The 19,214-nt window shown below is 39.4% G+C and overlaps 1 protein-coding gene across 2 annotated transcripts in view; it reads left to right on the forward strand.

The window, feature by feature from the left end:
- Positions 1-18,806, forward strand: part of FRMD4B (FERM domain containing 4B) — a 224,965-nt gene extending 206,159 nt beyond the window's left edge. For both annotated transcript variants that reach the window (XM_088134355.1, XM_007426078.3), the window contains exons 17-23: positions 204-432; positions 3,976-4,032; positions 6,692-6,830; positions 8,261-8,380; positions 10,781-11,571; positions 13,797-13,929; positions 16,690-18,806. In XM_088134355.1, the coding sequence (XP_087990481.1) occupies positions 204-432; positions 3,976-4,032; positions 6,692-6,830; positions 8,261-8,380; positions 10,781-11,571; positions 13,797-13,929; positions 16,690-16,810 (1,590 nt within the window). In that variant the 3' untranslated portion in view covers positions 16,811-18,806. The remainder of the gene's footprint in view (positions 1-203; positions 433-3,975; positions 4,033-6,691; positions 6,831-8,260; positions 8,381-10,780; positions 11,572-13,796; positions 13,930-16,689) is intronic.
- Positions 18,807-19,214: the final 408 nt, after the last annotated feature.

Here is a 19,214-nt window from a genome sequence, read left to right on the forward strand (position 1 = left end):
GTAAAAATGTTGGCTTCTTAATCACATCATGATGCTATGGCAGAATTAAAAACACTCTTGAAGCTGGTGCAGAGGCAAGCTTTTCTTTGTTACATGTATGGAAAAAAGAAACCTTTGATGGTTTTTTTGTTGTTTGGTTCTTAAAGGTGTGGCTTAAATCTATTTCTCTCGTGGCAAATCCTGTTTGTTCGTTTTAAATCTAGGACCCAACCCTGCAAAATCTAGAAAGCAACTTTCTCATCCAGCAAAAGTTGGTGGAAGCAGCAAAGAAGCTTGCTGGTGAGCCAGATCTGTGCAAAAATGTGAAGAAGAAAAGAAAGCAAGAGTACACAGAGGCAGTGAAAAGGCTCCAAGAGATTGAAAATTCCATCAATGAATATAGGATTAAGTGTGGGAAGAAACCTGCACAGAAGTCAACCCTGATTTTACCAGGTATCAAAAAATCTCCAGCATTTAATTTATGGGGCCAGGGCTTTGTATGGCTGTATGCACCTATGTGTTTTTCAACATTATTTTTTGAGCTTGTTTATTTAACACAAATGAAAGATCTAGGCTCCTCAGGGGGGAAAAAAACAGTTGGACTATAAATCTGACTTCAGCAAACTTTGGAGCTTACCTGTAATCTGACTGTCATGTTTTTATGTAAGATGTGGTTGAGACAGAACACAGACAAAGCATTTAGTCCAACAAGTGCTGACAAGTTGGAGGGAAAAAGAAAATTAAAGCATTTTAATTTGCCTGGAAGGGCTGGTGGCATTCTTCCAGGCAAAACTAGTGTGGTACTATGTTCTGTCGAGTATCAGATGCTGATTTGAGCAGGAGCTGTTTTGTAAATCTCTTGGCTTATGTGCAACCCATGACAATTCAAGCAGATCATTAGAGCAGGGCCTTCTCCCACCTGTCTGGGTCCTAACAAGTGTCGGCTGGGAGAGGAGAGGGAAGGAGATAAAAAGGCAGCTGAGTTAGTGAGTCAGATTTTGTAGTCAGCTAGACGATAAGAATGAAGTATGCATAGCATAAAGGTGAAGTGACATATTGTGATGTAGAAATGCATATACAAGTAGTCCTCCCTTACCGACCGCAGCTGGGGCTGGCAACTCTGTCACTAAGTGATGCAGTTGTAAAGTGAAACATTTCAATTCTGCTGTGGCCGTTAAGCAAATCACCATGGTCATTGAACAAGATATCACATTTTCCTGCCGGCTTCCCCATTGACTTTGCTTGTTGGAAGCTGGCTGTGAAGGTCACAAATAGCAATCATATGACCGTGGGATGCCATGTCTGTTGTAAATGCACACCAGTTGTCAAGCATCCAAATCACGATCATGTGACCATGGGGATGCTGCAAGGGCTGCAAGTTCAAGGACCACTCGTAAACCTACTTTTTCAGCACTGTTGTAACTTTGAACGGTCGCTGAACAGGTCAGTCAGTAAATGAGGACTACCTGTATCAGAGCAGTATGTCCCAAGCTGGCAGCCTCCAGGTGTTTGGGAACCAAAGCTCTTGGAATTCTCAGCCAGGGCTGGAGATGGATAAACAGATCCAGAGATTTGTTTTCAGTTCTCCACATTGGGGTTATGTGAGGAGAGAATGAGCTCACACCCATGGGCCCAGCCCGTTATATCACCTTTGCTGATTCACAAAGCAAAAAAAGCAGCCAAATGTCTTGGCTTTCAGAATTTCAACATTCCTCAAAGCAAGCAGAGTCAGGCACCTGTAAAAGTTTTAAAAATGAGAGAAGATTGGAGTCTAATAAGTATTAAACAACCTTCTTGCATGACTGTGATGAGGATACAGCAGAGGGTAAACCACTGCAGGTGACTCCACTCTCCTTTTCGCCTTATGTGAGTCCAGTTGTATTCAATGAATGGATAGCATAAGGATGATTGGATGGAATAGATTGCACAAGGAATTTGATGAACTGATGGAGCTCTATATTTTGTAACCCAAGAATGTGAGAGAATTGCAAGTCTTGGATCAGCTGCCTGTGGCCTCTTGTTTAAGCATTCATGTCCCACATTTTGGCTTTGGGGAAACTGCCATGTATTCTTAGTCAAAGTTCAAATGCATTGTATCCACCTGGTCTCATAACTACTCCCTTTTATTTTTCATCACTACTTTGATTTTTTATATACAGAAGCCATCACTGCTGCATGGGGGATTCTTTAGCAGTGGGTAGCACTTGCTTCTTTATTTTACATAGGCAGCTTTAGTATTCAGTCAGCATACCTTCAGCCAAAGAGAGCTTTTAATAAGCAAAAGATTAATGCACCAATCAAGTCCTAAGCAATTTTACTGAGACTTCATTGGATTTTATATATCTATTGCCAGGGTGGAAAAACTATGGTCTGACTTGCTGACCTGCTACTTCTGTTATCTCAGGTCCATAGTCATGCTAGCTACATGAGTCCAACAACGTCAGGAGAGGCACAGTTTCCCCACTTCTGCTGATGATGGTGTTGATGATTAAAGAAGCTAGTGCATTTGACCAGTGATTTAATTTTGAGTGCCCCAGGTATTCAGGTGTTTTATCTGGGAAGCCCAGATAAGGCATTTATTTCATCTAGCTGTAAACAACTCACTGCTGGGCAGACAAGTAGGAGGGAAAGTACAAGAAAACGGATAGGTATGAGTGGTTTGGCCCAAAGCTGATGTCTGCATTTTGAAAAATGTTGAAATGTGTGGGAGAGCTCTCTAAATGACTTCATTGTTGGGAAACACACTGGTACAGGGAGAAGTATATGAAGTTCAGTTTCATTTACCTTATCAAAAAGAAAGCTAAGTGGATTGGAATGATTATTATACATAAGCATTTTTGTAGGGGAAAATAATTAGGTTACCAAAAATGGACTCTTTGGAGAAGCTGAAAAAACCATGGGTATTGCCAATGGCTTAGAGAGAAAACTGAAAAATTGATTAGAGCTCTGTCAGTGGGAGCAGCAATAAATGATTTAACAAGTATATGCCCCAAGGAGCCGATTCCTTCAGTAGAAAGTTTGGTGGACACTTCAGCGACTGACATGCAAGTGAACCATGGGAACTGCACAACTATTGGTATATTTGTTCTCTTGTCATAAGCATTATTTCTGATGAGGGTCTGGAATTTACTTTGATTTTCAAGCTGTAGTTTATATCTCACCTTTCTGGTCTAGCATTTAGAACAGAGTTGGCACAGCCTTACCAATATATAACCTTAGAAAAAGGTCATATATTGATTAACTACGTTCAGCAGCGCTAGCTTTTCTCTTTCTTGACATACGATGTTTAAGGACAAGTGGAAATAATCTTTCCTGGCCTTGTTCCAGTCAGAGATAACCATAGGAGCAAAACAATAAATGCATAGCCTGGACTAAAACTGCGTAGATCAGGGAGAGGAAACCAGATGCATTCCAAAGATCCAGTAGGATTCCCTAACTTCGGATCATGAGGAGTTTTGAAGCAATTCATTAAAAGTACAATTGCAGAGAGAGTTTTGCAGGTTTGGCTTCAGTGTATTCTGGGAATAAAGATTAAATATATCCCACACTCTTGTCAATGTCAGTTGTTCTAAGTAAGTGCATATGGCCCTGATATGACTCCTGTGTACTGCAATGTTTTAACATTTGTGCAGAATGCAGCAAATGTTATGGGACTGTGTAGCCTATCTTCAATAGCCACTATTGTAATATGTAAAAGAATCTTAAATATTAATAGCAGCTGACTTGTCTGGCTTCAGTATATCAGTGACTTAGTTCTCTGACTGTAGAGATGTTTTGCTTAGAACTAACATTCCAGCTAATGAAAAGCAAAGTCTCTATTTTACTGATGTTTGTTCTTAATTATTCATCTTACTCATACATAGCAACCTAACCTGGAAGTATGTGAATCCCTGAGTGATTGCATCCAATCTTAATAATTGTATACTATATATAATGTATTTAAGGTCCCAAACTGCAGCTTTCTCACTCATGAGTATCTTATTTGCTTCCCCACAGATGAAATTATCCCATCTGAGAGCAGCTCTTTGTCTGATACAACAACTTTTGAAGAAGGTGTGTATCCCCATACTTTTAAGTTTAAAAACAAAACTCACATGGAAAACATTATATTCTGTATTATTTGTCTTCTCTGAGTGGAGGTCAAGAGAGGAAATGTGCTTTCTATAACAGCTGATACCTTTAAAAAGGCCAGGCTGCTTAATAAAGATTCCTGCCAGCAAATGACCCTATGGAGCAGTTGGGCTTTAAGGAAGTTTACAGAAGGAATGTTTTCAATGTCTTTTCTGTTCTGCAGTCATATCTGCTTCCATGTGTTTGGAAGAACAAACACATGGAAGCAGATATGCAGCAGCGTGGGAGGGGAAGGAGTTTGTTCCATCCATGAACGTACTCCGGCATCCTATTTCATGTGCTGTAGTCTAGCCAAGATATAACTAATAAAATGTAAAGGCATGATATGGTATGGGTAAAACTAAGTATAAGAACTGGAATTTTTAATTATCTTTACTTAATTTGCTATATTTTATATGAGTGCCAGTTGTATTTAACTGAAATGCTGAACATAGTGAATTCAAGAATTATACTGAGGGGCAGAATAATTGGACTTGGATCTGACTCATAGAATTAGCATTAAGTTCTGGTTCTAGGCAGATGCAACAAGAAAGGTATAGGTAGTCCTCGCTTAACGACCATTCGTTCAGTGACCAAAGTTACGACAGCTCTGAACAAAGGGACTTAGACACATACCTGAAGTTACAGCGTTCTGGGCCCTTGGCAATCAGTTCGCCCTTATGACCAGTTGCCGAGTGTCCCACGATTATGTGATCGCCATTTGCAATCTTCCCTGCCAGCTTCCCCAGAAAGTCAATGAGGAAGCCAGCAGGGAAAGTCGCAAGCTGCCGCCGCCTGCTAAGAAGACTTGCTCTTGTCTCCAGGGGTTGGCTGAAAAATCTCTGTGCCAAAATCCAAGCAGAATTTTGGCGTGGGGCATTTTCAGGAAGCCCCCAAAGCTTTGTGCACTAAATACCCAGTGCCGAAATCCGATTTCTAGTGGTGAAGTTGGTTGAGATGATAGGACATCTCGTCAAACATTATTTGGAAACAAAGATTGGTCTATTATTCTTTTTGAAAATTCCTGTTTTTAAGGAGCATGTGGGGGGGGCGGGTATTGTAAACCACCCAGAGTCACTTCCTCGTGAGATGGGCAGTGACTGAATTTGAACTATAAATAAATAAATAATGGGGGCGGGGGTTGAGGGCTAAATGTAACAACACATGGGCAAGTAGGATTTGTGTAATTGACAGAGTACAGCAATCTTTATCATAAGTGTCTGTTTCCTTTACAAACACAATGTCCAATAGAAAAATTACAATTATGTTCATACAGTAAAGGATGAGATATGCCATCCGCTTCATTCACTGAGCCAGTGAATTCTGGGCCAAACAGATCCCAGATAGTAAAGAGGATTGTAGTTTTAAGCCATTAGTTTTGAAAAAAAAGAAACTCGACTGCTAATGGGTTAAAAGAGAAAGAAGAAAGACAATATGCTAATACAATCTCCTAATCTCTACGAACATTTAGTTCATATAAACAAGCAATTATTATCCTTTTTTAATCTTTCAGTGTTGCCATAATGATACCTGGATTTGGGACTTCCTGCCAGCTAACACTGGGCTGGGTTAGCTATCCCTCAGCTAGTCATTAGTCCTAAAAAAAAAAAAAACCGGTCCTACTCATTATCATATAATGAAAATGTGTAGCATTTCAGTTCAGGCTCCAACAATGCCAAATCCTTTCATTTTGATGAGGCAATGCTTTCCGATTGGTTAGTCCCAAAAACAAAGCTGTGAGTCTACCAGCACTGGAATGACTCATACACACTGCCTTACCTGGTCATGTTTTAAAGTGGAGAAAAAATTTCAATCCTCAGTTTCTATGCAGAAATTTTTACTCTGGAAGTGGTAAAAATGGCCTGAGTTTTCTACAAGTGGTCAACAACTGGCCAGTTTATTAACAGGCATCATTTAAAGGTATTTCACTATTTTATTACTGTACATAGTACATTCTGAGATGCCTAATGTGAAAGGAAAAAAATACTGTTGGGATCAGTTAAAAACTTCAAACAATAGTTGCAGTAAGGCAAGTGAGAAATGGCTGATAAAAAAAACTTTCATTGTGGCTTGAAGCTTTAATCTTCCTCCACTGTTTTTTGAATGGAATCCATCCATTTGGACCCAATAGGCCTCTTTAAAATCCTAGCTGAACTAAAGATAGGATTTTACATATCAAATTCCCCCCCAAAAATTGTCTAATGAAAAATCAGCTGTGGTATAATGCAGCCTCAAAGTTCTTTAAGAGCTGTCCTGCAGAAATAGGCCAAGACCTGTTGTCCTCCCATGGTGTGATGCATGGAATAAGGATGCTTAGTTACAAGATGACTAGGTGCCTAGGGAGTTGTTTGGCTTCCCTTGGTTGGGCGTATTAATCCAGACAGTGTGCAGCTATCTGTGTGGAATGATCAAGTTTGGATTTGTCACTGAGCAAGATTATGGTCTCAGTAGTCTAAATTGCCTCTTCAACTCTAATTCCATGGTTTTGTGAAAGTAACTAGGGTTTGTAAGGGAGGAAATTCCATTAGAAATATAAAGAGTTATTTAAGGATTAGATAACACAAAATCAATTTGGTTCTTCCAATTATTTTTTTTAAAACAGGCAACACCTCCCTTACTGTGGCAGTCCAAAGAATAAGCTCTTTGCCAGCCTCTCCACCACCCAAAACTCTTGGAGTGGAGAGGATCCATCTCAGGAAGCCTTCCATAAATGAGCAGCTCCTAGAACCTAGACATTCCAGGTATGGAACTTCGTTGCTTTGTTTTGCTTTGTTTTTTAATTCCATGCATTGTCAGCTACTTTAAAGTGGTGAGGGCTTTTTTGAAACCATTGCTGTTATTGATTGATTGGTCACTTTTTCTACTAAAACGATGTATGCAAAATGCCTTTTAACACAAAAGCTTGCATTCTGTTTCCATTGAAATTTCTAAAGCCTGAAAACTGAATATGAATTTATAGATGCTTCTGGAACAGATCATCCTAGAGAAGATCTATCTGTTTGGTTGCTGAGAGTCAACAGTGATTTGATGTCACATAATCAGATTTCGCAATGGCCCTGAACATCTTAACTGCGTGGCACTAGGAGCTAGGTTTACAGAAAAATGGCAGGATTAAACCCAAACCACTCAGAGATTTCCCTTTCCCACTCCTGCTACTGCTGGTCAGGCAGTCCTTTTTAGCAGCTCCTTGCTAAAGCCCCAGAACCAGAAAACTGGGGATTCCTTATAAATGCATAGTGCCATTTGAATGGAGCCAGGGCCTTATCTGAATCTTCATCATTAACTGAAACTTTCCTTTCCATTTTTCCTTGGTTGCAACTATAATATAAAACAATAATATATTAATAACATATTTTTATAATATTTTTTGAGATTTTAAAAATACATATTTAAAAGTTAGAAATGAAAAAGAAAATTTGAAATACAAAATATAAAGAAAAGTGAAATAAAGTAAAAGAAGAAAAGATATGAAAAATAGATAACTTCCAATCTCTCTCTGGTCTTAGAAATAATAAGGCTATCATAAGTGCTAGTTTTTAATACATTAAATAGGAATAATTCTTTGTCTACATATATCCCATTACATTTATAATCTAATCTTCAAATCCCCATGTCAGCTTCACCCCACCTGCATTTTGCAAATAGTCCATCAATGGTTTCCATTCTTTAAGGTAGTAGTTATTTCAGTTTTCTTTTAATAAGCAAGTCAGTTTGTCATTTTCTGCCATATCCATCAGTTTTAACAACCATTCTTGTATTGTTGGTAGTGTCTGGGTTTTCCAAAATTGTGCATAAGAAGTCTTGCTGCGGTAATCATGTATTGGGTAATTCTAATAAGATGTTTTCCTATTTGAAAGTCCATTATAATATATTAATAACATAATGAACGTGTGCCATGAACGCTATGTTAACTTTGATCATTTCTCCCTTTGCCCTGTTCCATTGCCTATGCTGCCTTTTAAAAGTTCTCCCTACTTAGTAACAACTGTTTTGCAAACTAGTTTGCAGTAAGATGCTCTTCTGCATAAAGTCTGCTGTTAGCACTAGCTATTATATGCTCTCTTCTTGCATTGTCAGTCTAAGAAAACAGTATCCGTGCTGTTGCACGTTGCATTTGTTTGAAGATACTGGAATGATGCCGTTCACTAGATCCCTTTGTTTCTAATCATAGAGATTCTCTGTCAACTCACAGCAGTCCATACAGGACAGCCGAGAGGCAGCACCATGGTGGAAGAAGTATGCCCACAACACCAGTCCTCACACGCAATGCCTACAGTAGCACTCACTTGCAGTAAGTCACTCCCATGCTTTCCCCCTCCCCCCACTTGTGTTAAAGTATTTCCAGTTCATGTACAAAACGTATAGGTGTGTCTACTACAGTACTCAGTTGAGTTGCTACCGTTGGGTTGAATTTGATGCGTAAACATCCTGCATGAACAGGCAGCTTTATTTCTAATTATTTTTATATAGTAGAACTAAATGGGCTTATAGTCTTTGAAGCTATATTGTAAAATTAAGTCAGAAAAAAAAAGGTTGGCCAGGAAGTACAAAGGATAAGACAATTATGGTTTCACACAAGCGGATGTGGCAGGATTGGGAGGAACAGATTTTGGGTTTTAATGAGTTGAGGGGATTAGTGTTTTATGTATGTACTTCAAAGTAAATTTATTTTCCTTTGGAAATCACACTTCCATAATTTGGGAGGTTTGCCTCATGGAGCTTTGAGGACCAAAAAATGGGCATTTGGGACTTCACACAGAATTCCCACTTCTGAATTATGTTGCTTTAGGAAAAGTAATAGTGTCAGATTATTACCTTATTTTCCCATCTATAAGACGCCCCCATGTATAAGATGACTCCCACTTTTCCAACCCAAAATTAAGAAATCAGTGTTTTAAACATAAAGCAGAACACATTTTTATTTAGTAATTAGGTAACATTTACATGATACACTCAGTGGGAGGAGGTCCAAACTGTCTCTCTGCAGCTCTATTTCCATGCTCTTTTGCATAACTGATTACATTCAGTCACGAGTGAAACTGCTGATAGCTTGTCTCTGCAAACAGACTTCCTCCAATCGGTTTGTTCAGCATCAGCTGACGTCAGTTACATAAGGCTTGTGATTGGAGGAAGTCTGTTTGCAGAGACAAGCTATTTCACTCGTGATTGGAGGCTAGTGATAGGAGGAAGCCTGTTTGCAGAGACAAAGTATGGGCAGCTTCGCAACCACGTGGTTCTCTCCTCGGCTGACTTCCTTGCATAAGACGCCCTTCAATTTTTAGTTAATGATTTTAGAAAAAAAGTATCGTCTTATAGACGGAAAAATATGGTACCTAAGTTAGTTTGAAGGGTCTAGCTAATTGGGCTCAAAAGAAATTTCCTGAATAGATGTCAGTTACAATAATGATTAGTTTTAAGTCCCATCAAGATTGACAGCTGAGAAAATCTTGGAAACTCTTAGACCAGCATTACTTAGTAACTTTAGAATGTGGTGGAATATTAGAAACATGGCTTGCTGAAGAGTTCTTTCCAAAGTAAACATAAATAATATCCAACATGCATTTATGCCATATGTTTATTACTCACAACTCAGGATTACTATGCAGGTTGGACTTTGTCCCCCTTCTCCACACACACACACACACACACACACACAGACACGCACGCACATATATAATACATGATCCATCTAGATGAGAGAGCAACATGTGAAGTATGTGCAATTCAATTGCAAACTTACTCATTTATAAAACCGAACAACTAGATGTTTGATTCACAAAACGGATAGAATTGCTGAAGAGTATCCCTCTTTCATTTTTCTCCCTCAGGCAAAATTTGTCAGATTTGTGAGGGTTTGGTGTTTTGAATGTTTGATACCACATTGCATCTCAGCAGTATGTTCTTTAGCATTGCAATTCTTAACAATAAAATATTTAAATAACTGCTCCACACTGATGATAGCTGTTAATCTGAAACATATTATATCGGGCATCCTCAAATCCTATGCAGTTGACAAGTGTCATGTTTTGGCTGAACTGCATCCCTGCTATATGTTCAAAGCCTGGCCCTAGGAAACAAGAGCTGATTCATGCACATATGTTCGTGGCTCAACTGTAACACCGGATACAATTTTCATATCATCCAGGGCTGCCTTAGATGAAGTAATTTTTAATTCTTAATGCAAGGTAATATTTTACCCATTTAGTTGAATGTTATCATGATGAGTGTACAGGTTATTAATTATTCACTGTTAGCTTATGAATTATTTCTGTGACAAGGTATATAGGATTTATTCATCAGCAGTGAAATCCTAACATTGCCTGTAATTATATAGTTTCACTGAAGTATAGAATAAAGTTCTGCTGCATAATACAGCCTGAAGGAAATTTGTGGTCCTTTATTCAACCTCGTATTATATATCTATATCTATATATCTATATCTACATTCCTGTTAAAATACTCCCTAAATCCTCCCCCGGTAGGATTTTCCTTGAAGAAACCTCAAGAAGGTAACTCCGCACATTCCATAGGTATCTTGCTGTGCTGTTGAATTGCTGTTATGCATTTACATACTTTTATACTTAGTCTACTTTGGAAGTTACTCTACTTTCTTTGAAACTATTGCTCTGTGCTGTTATGGGAACTGGCTGTCTGCTTTGCTTTTAACAAAAACCTGTTTCTACCTTTTCAGACCAGAGACATCCCCACAGCACTGTTTGGAATCCCAGACTAACTTCTTACCTGAGCCCGCCAGTGAAAAGCCAGTATTTGCCCTTTCAAAATCCCAAAGAAGCAGCAGCACAGAAATCCTGGATGATGGGTCCTCCTACACTAGCCAGTCCAGTGCAGAGTACTATTGCATGACCCCAAATTCAAACCCCTGCTATAGCACCCAAACCCTTGACAACCGTACTAGAAACAGGAGACGGTCCAAGAAACAGAACATTTCTGCTTCCAGTTCGGGAAGTATGCCTAACCTAGCCCAGAAGGACACCTGCAATGGGATCTATTCAAAAAAACAAGGACAGATGCCAACCAGTTGCTATATTTCTGGCTATGCCCCTTCTACAGAGTGTGACATGTATTACAACAGTGGCTACGTATATGAGAATGGCACAGAGGGCCAATACACCGTCAATCCTTCCTACCGTTCATCAGCACACTATGGATATGAACGTCGCTATTGGGAATTCAGATCTTTCCACGAAGATGAAATGGAGAGAGTACCACATAATCCGTACGCCACGCTGCGCTTGCCACGGAAACCATCAGTAAAAACAGAGCACATCACTAAAAATATTCACAAGGCCTTAGTTGCAGAGCATCTTCGTGGCTGGTACCAGCGTGCCTCAGGACAAAAAGAGCAGGTTCTTGGCTTGCAGGCAGGCCTTGATGCTGATCGAGAGTCACAGAGAAGCCTAGGCTGTGCTGGACTACAGATGCTAGGTTGTCAGAGCAGTCATTCGTCTTCTTTCTCTTTAGGTAACTATACAGTTTGTCAGTTTTTCATAATTGTTCTGTTTTGTGTTGATGTTCTTCAGAAATCTTACATACCTCAATCCAATGCATACGTAATGACCTCTGCCTTCAGCAGGTTTTCCATTCACTATGAAATTTCATTCATTTGTATGAGCAAAGCTCTTCTTTTAATAAGTGGGAAAGCTTTCCCACATAGAAACTCGTTATCAGCTTATAGAGGGAAATGTTTAGTTAGATTGCAAGTGTCTCTGACAATCACTGGAAGAGGTACTAGTGCTCTTATCATTGTAAAGTACAATGAAAAGGTATAGAAAAGAGAATTCTCCAATTGTTGGAGGTTAAAAACTTGAATGATTTGGGAATCTGGAATATGAGTAGCTATACAATGGGTCAAATGCAACCAGTGCAACTTGAAAAGGTTCTTCTACCCATTCAGTGTCCCTTCTGAATTAGTACAAGGGATTCTAGATTGTACTGTTCTAAAACTTGCCTAGAAGCTGAAAGAAGTTTCACCTGATTATCTGTTGGTGTTATTTTATTTTACTATTTTTCACTGTTTCAAAAAAAAAGGATGTTCATATTTTTGAAGAAATTCTAAATAAAAAAGACCAGTTTTATCAGCCTAGTTCTCTCCCCTGCATTGGGAATGGAACACTAAAGCACACATAGCCATCATCTGGTTGATAATTCTGGGATTTGTAGTCCTTAAATATGCCAGGAGCAACTGGTTAGGAAAGACTGAGGTAGACTGACTAGTATTAAATAAGAAGGACCTGCCTGGGACAGGCAACCTGCTATCCTTCAGATGTCTTGGACTACAGCTTCCAGAAACACCCACCAGCATGGCCAGTGCTCAGAGCAATAGTTCCAGAATGTCAGAGGATTTGGATCTTGGCCGTACCTGCTATAGATTATAGCTTGTGTGAGAGAATTATTCACGTGTGAATTTAGATGTCAGCACTACCCACTATATTATTCCTTATTTACATGCAACTTTTAATGTGCAACTTACTCTTTTAAGTGTACCTCTTCATTAGGTCAGCTTAGTCATGGCACTTTACAAAAGGACTCAGAAAGATTCTCAGCCAAGTGTTGTGGATTTTATCCAAGTAATTGATGAGAGCCCTGTTGTTCTCGTTTTAAAAGAATGGTCATACTGGTTTGTAATACGATCGGATGTCAACAGTGTGTGCAGGAGGTTAAGAAATTTGAGACAAGCCTTACTGGTTCATACAAATGGCTCATCAAGTCCCGTATCCTGTCTCCCATAGTCAGGAGGGCCTATCTCTAAAAGACATCCAATGTTTATGCAGTGGAGAAGTCCATAAGACATTTGTAACAGTTATAAGATTTATTCTGCAGCTTCAACTCATAAATGTTATTGAAATAGAGGGGAAGTATAGACAACCTCTTATAGTAAAAAATGGTCCCAAATATGTGGGTTCTGTACAGATGCTTATTGTATAGTTCTGAAAATTGGGTATGCTTTTGAAAGTAACACATTTAATACATAAACTTCAAAAAATCATAATATATGACAGAGCCCAAATGGTATAGAAGGTAATTGGACTAGGATTAGGGAAACTCCGGTAAAAATCCACATTCAATTACTCTCTCCCACATCAACTCACAAGGTTGGAGAGGATAAAATTGAAAAAGGGAATATGATGAGCTTCTGTAGGAAGGGCAAGATGTAAGTCTATAGATGTAAATCCCTCTGCTTGCTGTTGGTGATAAGTTCCAAATGTTAGCTAAAGAGCGATGGCCCCAGAGCACCAGGCAAGCTTTATTGCTGAATGGAGATTTGAACCAGGTCTTCTCAGTCCTAATCCAACCTCCTAATCAGTACACCACCAGAGAGATTATCATTTTTAATTTCATCATTGTAGATCTTACACTGAAAGCAGGTGAGCTCAGTATTAATTTGCTGATGTTCGCTTTATAGCAACCCAACTGGAATAAAATGTATAAATACTTTAAGGTAACCTTTCCCAATGTAGTTCCTCTAGATGTATCGATATCCAAGTCCCAGCTGCTAGATTAGGGAGGGCTGCACTAAAAGGAGCATGTTCCTAATCACATTGACATTTCACTTTCATCTGTGATTTTGTATAGTGCTTTAAACTCAACCACCTAGCCAAACCTTTATCTAAACAGTTATTATCCAAATCAGAAATGGTTCATTGCTGTCCTTCTTTAATTGTTATCTCTTCTGTCCTCAATTTTAGCATCTTCAACAAATTCCTCTGTGAACTGGCGGAATCAGGTTCTATTAGGACTTCCTGATTATGATACGCTGTCTCAATCCTCTTTTGCCAGTTGTTATGGGAATGTGTATGGGAACCACCCACTGCAGAGCAGGTGAGCCATGGGTTCTTCTCTACAACTTTTGTGAATGTAGAAAGACCACAGCCTGCATGTTGGACAGTTATCCCTACAATATACTTCATGTTGCTGAAAAATTTGCTTTATAAATTGTAGCACACAATGACAAAGCAATAGGCAGGGATGGGCAATTTGGGGGTGGGGGGGTCAAAGGTCACATCTGTATAGGAATAATCAGGTGCTGCATCTTACACCACTGGTGGACAAAGATGAAGCCAACAGTGAGTGAGCGAGATGCATGGGAAAAAGTAGCCCAAACTTCAGATTATATGTGATGTAACTGTCCCATTCCAGGACCTGTTTTCCTGAAGTCTGCCCTTTACCTTACATTAGGCCAGTTCACCCTGTGTATCATGTTATGTGCAAAAGTATGTGCAATCCAGGCCTGATTCAAAGTGCTGGTGATTACCTTTAAAGCTCTACGTGGCATAACACCAGGATACATCTGACAACCCCTTACCAGAACAGAATATGCCCATCCAGTCCAGCCATCAAGAGAGGACCTGCTGAAAGTTCTCTCTCCTCATGAAGTGTGTGGGAGGTGGGTAAGACAGCAGGCTTTCCCTGTAATAGTTCCCAATTTATGGAATAACTTCCCCAGAGAAATACGTGCAGCCCCCATCTTTTTGCAGTTCCATAAACAGATGAAAGCTGATTTATTTCAGCACCCTTTTGGTCCCAATTGACTGACTTGGACACCTGTCTTAGGTTTTATTTGGAGTTTTATCTTTGTTCTGTTTTGTTTTTGGGTTTGTTTGTTTGTTGTGTACTGTTCTGGATTTAACTATTTATTGCTGTGTTCTTGGTTTCCTTTTGGTTTGATGTTGTATGCCGCCCAGAGTCCTGTGGGATTGGGGCGGGTTCTAAGTCCGTTAAAATAAATAAATAAAGGACAAAGGCACCGCCACACCAGGATCTCCCATGTGTATTCTGTTTGTCTCCTTTTCCGATCTGGCTTCTGAAAATATACCATAAGATTAGGTAGGGCAGCCTCCTTCAGCCTGTTTACTTGAGGAGCTTGGGGATCCAGTGGCCCAGCTTTGCCAAGACCGAGAGTTGTAGCTTGATAGCTGGACAGCACCAAGCTGCAGAATGCTGAGATAAACCATTTGTGTTCTGTAGGTTACATCTCAAAGGACACCACTTTGAGCAACTGATAACCCTCATGCCATTCTTCTAGTTATTGTTTTCCCCCTGTATTTTCTCCTTTGCTTTCATGGCATTTCTGCCAACATCAAAAAAACTAATGTTTCCCTCCAGTGCTGCCAGATGCTTTTTTTATCCTGGGGTTTCTGCTTGTTTGTTTCCCTGATCCCTGTTCTGCGCCTGCCCCCACCCCCACCCCCTCTCCCTTTCTCCTTTCTGTTTGGTTCTTTTAACTCCTTTTCCCCCTTAGAACAAAGGCTTTCTCTGACTTACATCTGCAGAAACGACTTGATGTTTAAATACCTTGAAGTAAGAGGATCCAAGTACTTGTGACCAGTATGTGTGTTTGTGTGTGTGTGGTTTGAAGTGGGTGACTGCTGATACCCTTGCTTATTGCCGAGCAGACTTGTGTGCAGTGAACTCGTGATGTAGTGGCATTTGCTTAATTTTAAAGGGTGCTTTTAAAACTGTTTGACCTGTTCCAGGTGATTTTTTAAAAAAACTTAGAGGTTAAAAAATATATAACCAAGCAAAAATTATGTGTGTTTTTATTATTTAATTATGCTGTCTTTTAGGAGGATTGCCAAGGCCTGTTTAAGCACATTTTTGCCACAAAACAAAAATCAATAGGTGGCTTTGCCGCCGAATTTCAGCAGCATATTCTGGTGCTTTTGGGGGCTACAAAGTATTCATGGGGTGCCATGAATACCAAGAGCTACTGCTTCTCCACCCTTGCTCTAAACTATTACTGCAGGTAGTCCTCATTTAGCAACTGCCTCATGCAGCAACCATTCACAGTTACAATAGTGATGAAAAAGTAACTTTGTGACCAACCCTCACATTTACGACCTTCACGAGTCTGTAAAGCAAAGGAAAACTGAAGTAAGCTCATAAGCATAGCCGCGGTTTCACTTAGTGGCTGCTTCCCTTAAGGACCAAGTTGCCAGTCCCAGTTGTGGTTGCTAAACGAGGACTACCTGTATGCTTTATTACAACAAGGCCATTTTGTAAACTGAGGCTTGTTTCATAATTAAAGCTAACCATACCTGTCAGGAGGTATAGATAATATACACAAATGCACTATTCTGTGTATGATATCAATATTATCATTATAGTTGGCTGTTTTGTAAGGGTATTACTGTATAACCTGTTCTGACTTTTCAGGGAGGGCTGAGCTAGAAATCCATGCAAATACTCTGCTATATATTTTCTTAATAGGTGTTTAGTTATAAGGATAGTAATTTACAATTGCTACGTGTTCGTGACGGTGAATTAAAACCATGAATATATATACAAGAGACTGATTGTTATCTAAACTGCTACTGACTGTAACTGTTATTGGATTGTGTCCATCTGCATCCTTCCACCCCCCTGCCTGTATAATGTTGGAAAGAACTTAACTTCCTGGTCTTTGGGGGGCAATAAATTTATGTCCAAATCAGAATACAGCGTAATGCAGACTGCTTTCTCTTAAAGCTAACTTCAGAGCATCACTTGAAAGGACAGGGGGGTCTTATTAGAAAGAAGGCCTACCAAGTGAACTCTGGAGGAGCACCTGGCCTGCCGCTAATGGCTGTCCTTCTTTTTCAGGATATATGCCGAAACTAGCCAGTTGGGCAGCAGCGATAGGAACCTTTTGCAAGATGATCTGCAAGAGAGTGAGCAGAGACTGTTCTGGCATGAGGATTCAAAACCTGGGACTTTAGTATGAACCTGCCCTCCACTTTGGTTGCCCCATGTGCCTTGCACCTTACATTTTTCCCTACAAAAACAAGCTTCCTGGTGCAACTCAGCAATGAAGATTGTTATGGGAGGACAAAAAGCATTCAGTGAGAGAAACCTGAAGAATCTCATCTGGGCTAGCACAACAGTATGAATCTGAATATCCTCAACAAGGAAAAGGACTCCAGTTGTCTGCTTTTAAATCTCCTAACCTCAAATGCTACTTTGGGTTAAAGTATTTTTGAAAGCACTTTTTTTAGAAGATGGGGAGTTGTTGACATTGCAAACATCCCAAAATGTGAAAAGAAGATTCTTGTTGGGATAATTTTTAGCAGCACAATTTGGAGAGAAAGAAACTGGCAATGTGGGAGTCACATCTGCTGATCAAGAAGATTTTACTGAAGGAGGTTATGAGCATGTGAACAGAGTAGAGGGCTGGCTTTGTATTGCAATGCTACTTGAAGGATGCTTGGTTGTGTGTGTTTTTCTTAAAAAAACAGTATTCTGAATAATGTTAAACATCTTTTAAAAGTATGCCATCTTGAATATATATCCCTAAGTTTAAGCACGGGGTAGGGGTGGGGGTGGGGCAGAGAAGCAGTTGCACATAAAGGTAATAAAGCATTACTGTTTTCATGACTTTTAAAAAATATAATTTTACACATTCTCCTCCCCACCTCTCCCCATGAGTAATTTATCAAGGTCTAATATGGAATGCACTGGGACACATTTGAGGTGCTTTCACAGAATCGTTTACAGGAGCTACACTGTCTTCCATATGCAACACTCCCAGCTTTTCCCACCTTTTCTTCTGTGTTTCTTCTTTCCAGAAAAAAAAAAAAAAGAGTTACAGAAAAAAGGCAGAAGAGCAGCACAATGGCCTTTGAATACAAGCACCAAGGGCTCCTCTGCCTAGAAGTCTCATAATATTAAATGACATCAGAAACAGAAACTTTGAAATTGACCAGTTTGGTTATGTGGGCCAGTATTACTCTTTGTTTAATAGTGAATGCAAATACATTAATTATACCATGTTGGTGCCTTAAAATTGATAGGCATTAAAACGGAAAAGTACAAGATGTGAAAAACAAATGCACTCTTCAGTTACCTGTCCAATCGAAGTCTTATTGGTGAGGATGATCCATTGGCTAGGATAGACAGGGTGGGAACAAGGGGAACCAGGAAGTAGTCCAGGTTGGAAACTGATTTGAATTAAGAACAGACAATCTAGAGTACCTGTTTTGTAAGTCAGAAGCTGGGTGTGTGAATTGTTACCACCCCACTGTAAAATCAGTTTATCTGATCTATAAATGGAAATGTGTACTTACATTATAGATTGACTTCTGTAACTGGGACCAGAGAATGATAAATGACTATTTCCAGTAAAATTAATAAATATTGGTTTTGGTGTAAAAGAGAGAGTTAAAAATCAACTACAGGTTTTTGCCAAGAGGAATCAACCTACCTCATATCTACCTGTAGGAATAAACTATTTAAAGACCACCTATCATGATTTTGCAGCCTATAAACAATTATGTTTGTTTCTCAGTTATACTGTGCTTCAGGATTCTCTAAAATGGTGCTGTTTGGGATTTTAAAAAATAGGGTGCATCACTCCTTATTCATATTGTGGATAAAGTAATTTCTGGGGGAAGATCAATCTTTTTACTGATACTCCAAAGCATGTACAAAGAATTCTATATATGCTCACACAAATATATATGTGAGTCTGTGTGTATTCACATACACACTCAGGCATACACTCACAGAGAGAAGTTGAATTTGTTAAGCTGGTCCTTAGTCATTTGTATTATTGAAGTTTTAAGTTTGGAATAAACATTGAAAATGTAAAACAAAAATAATTTATTTCTTTGTGCATATTTATATAGCCTTTTAAAACAAGAAAATCTTTTTTGCTTATTCTTTTACTGCTACAGACTTTTCAGAGACCTATGATTTTGTATAGGTAAATAAACTTTAAAGTATGCTACTAAATATTTTCAGTATTTTCTTATTTTCTTTTTGTATGTTTAAGGCTTTCCTTCTGAGAGGATGGCCCAATATCGGTACCCATTTTTTCTTTCTCCTACCAAAACGGCAATAAGCCAGGAGTGGGACAGGCTAAGCATACGGTGGAGTCTTCGCTTCCTCACCTCACCTTGACCTAAAGGAGAAAGTTAAACCTGCCACTGGCTGACCTAAATAATCTCCCATTGCAAACAATGAACTGAGGAAGCCCAGATAAGCTGCTAGATTGGCATGCTCCAATCTCACTTCAGGAACGGGGAAAAAACACCTTTTCTAGACTTCTGTATGTGGCAGGACTGGCCCCTTACTAACAGCTGCCCATAGATTAGGCCAAGCAGGCTAGATCAAAGCAGGTGCATTGCAGA

Source organism: Python bivittatus, unplaced genomic scaffold, assembly GCF_059951505.1.
Source record: "Python bivittatus isolate LINGU-HERP-01145 unplaced genomic scaffold, Pbiv_v1 ctg000080_np1212, whole genome shotgun sequence".
NCBI lineage: Eukaryota > Metazoa > Chordata > Lepidosauria > Squamata > Pythonidae > Python > Python bivittatus.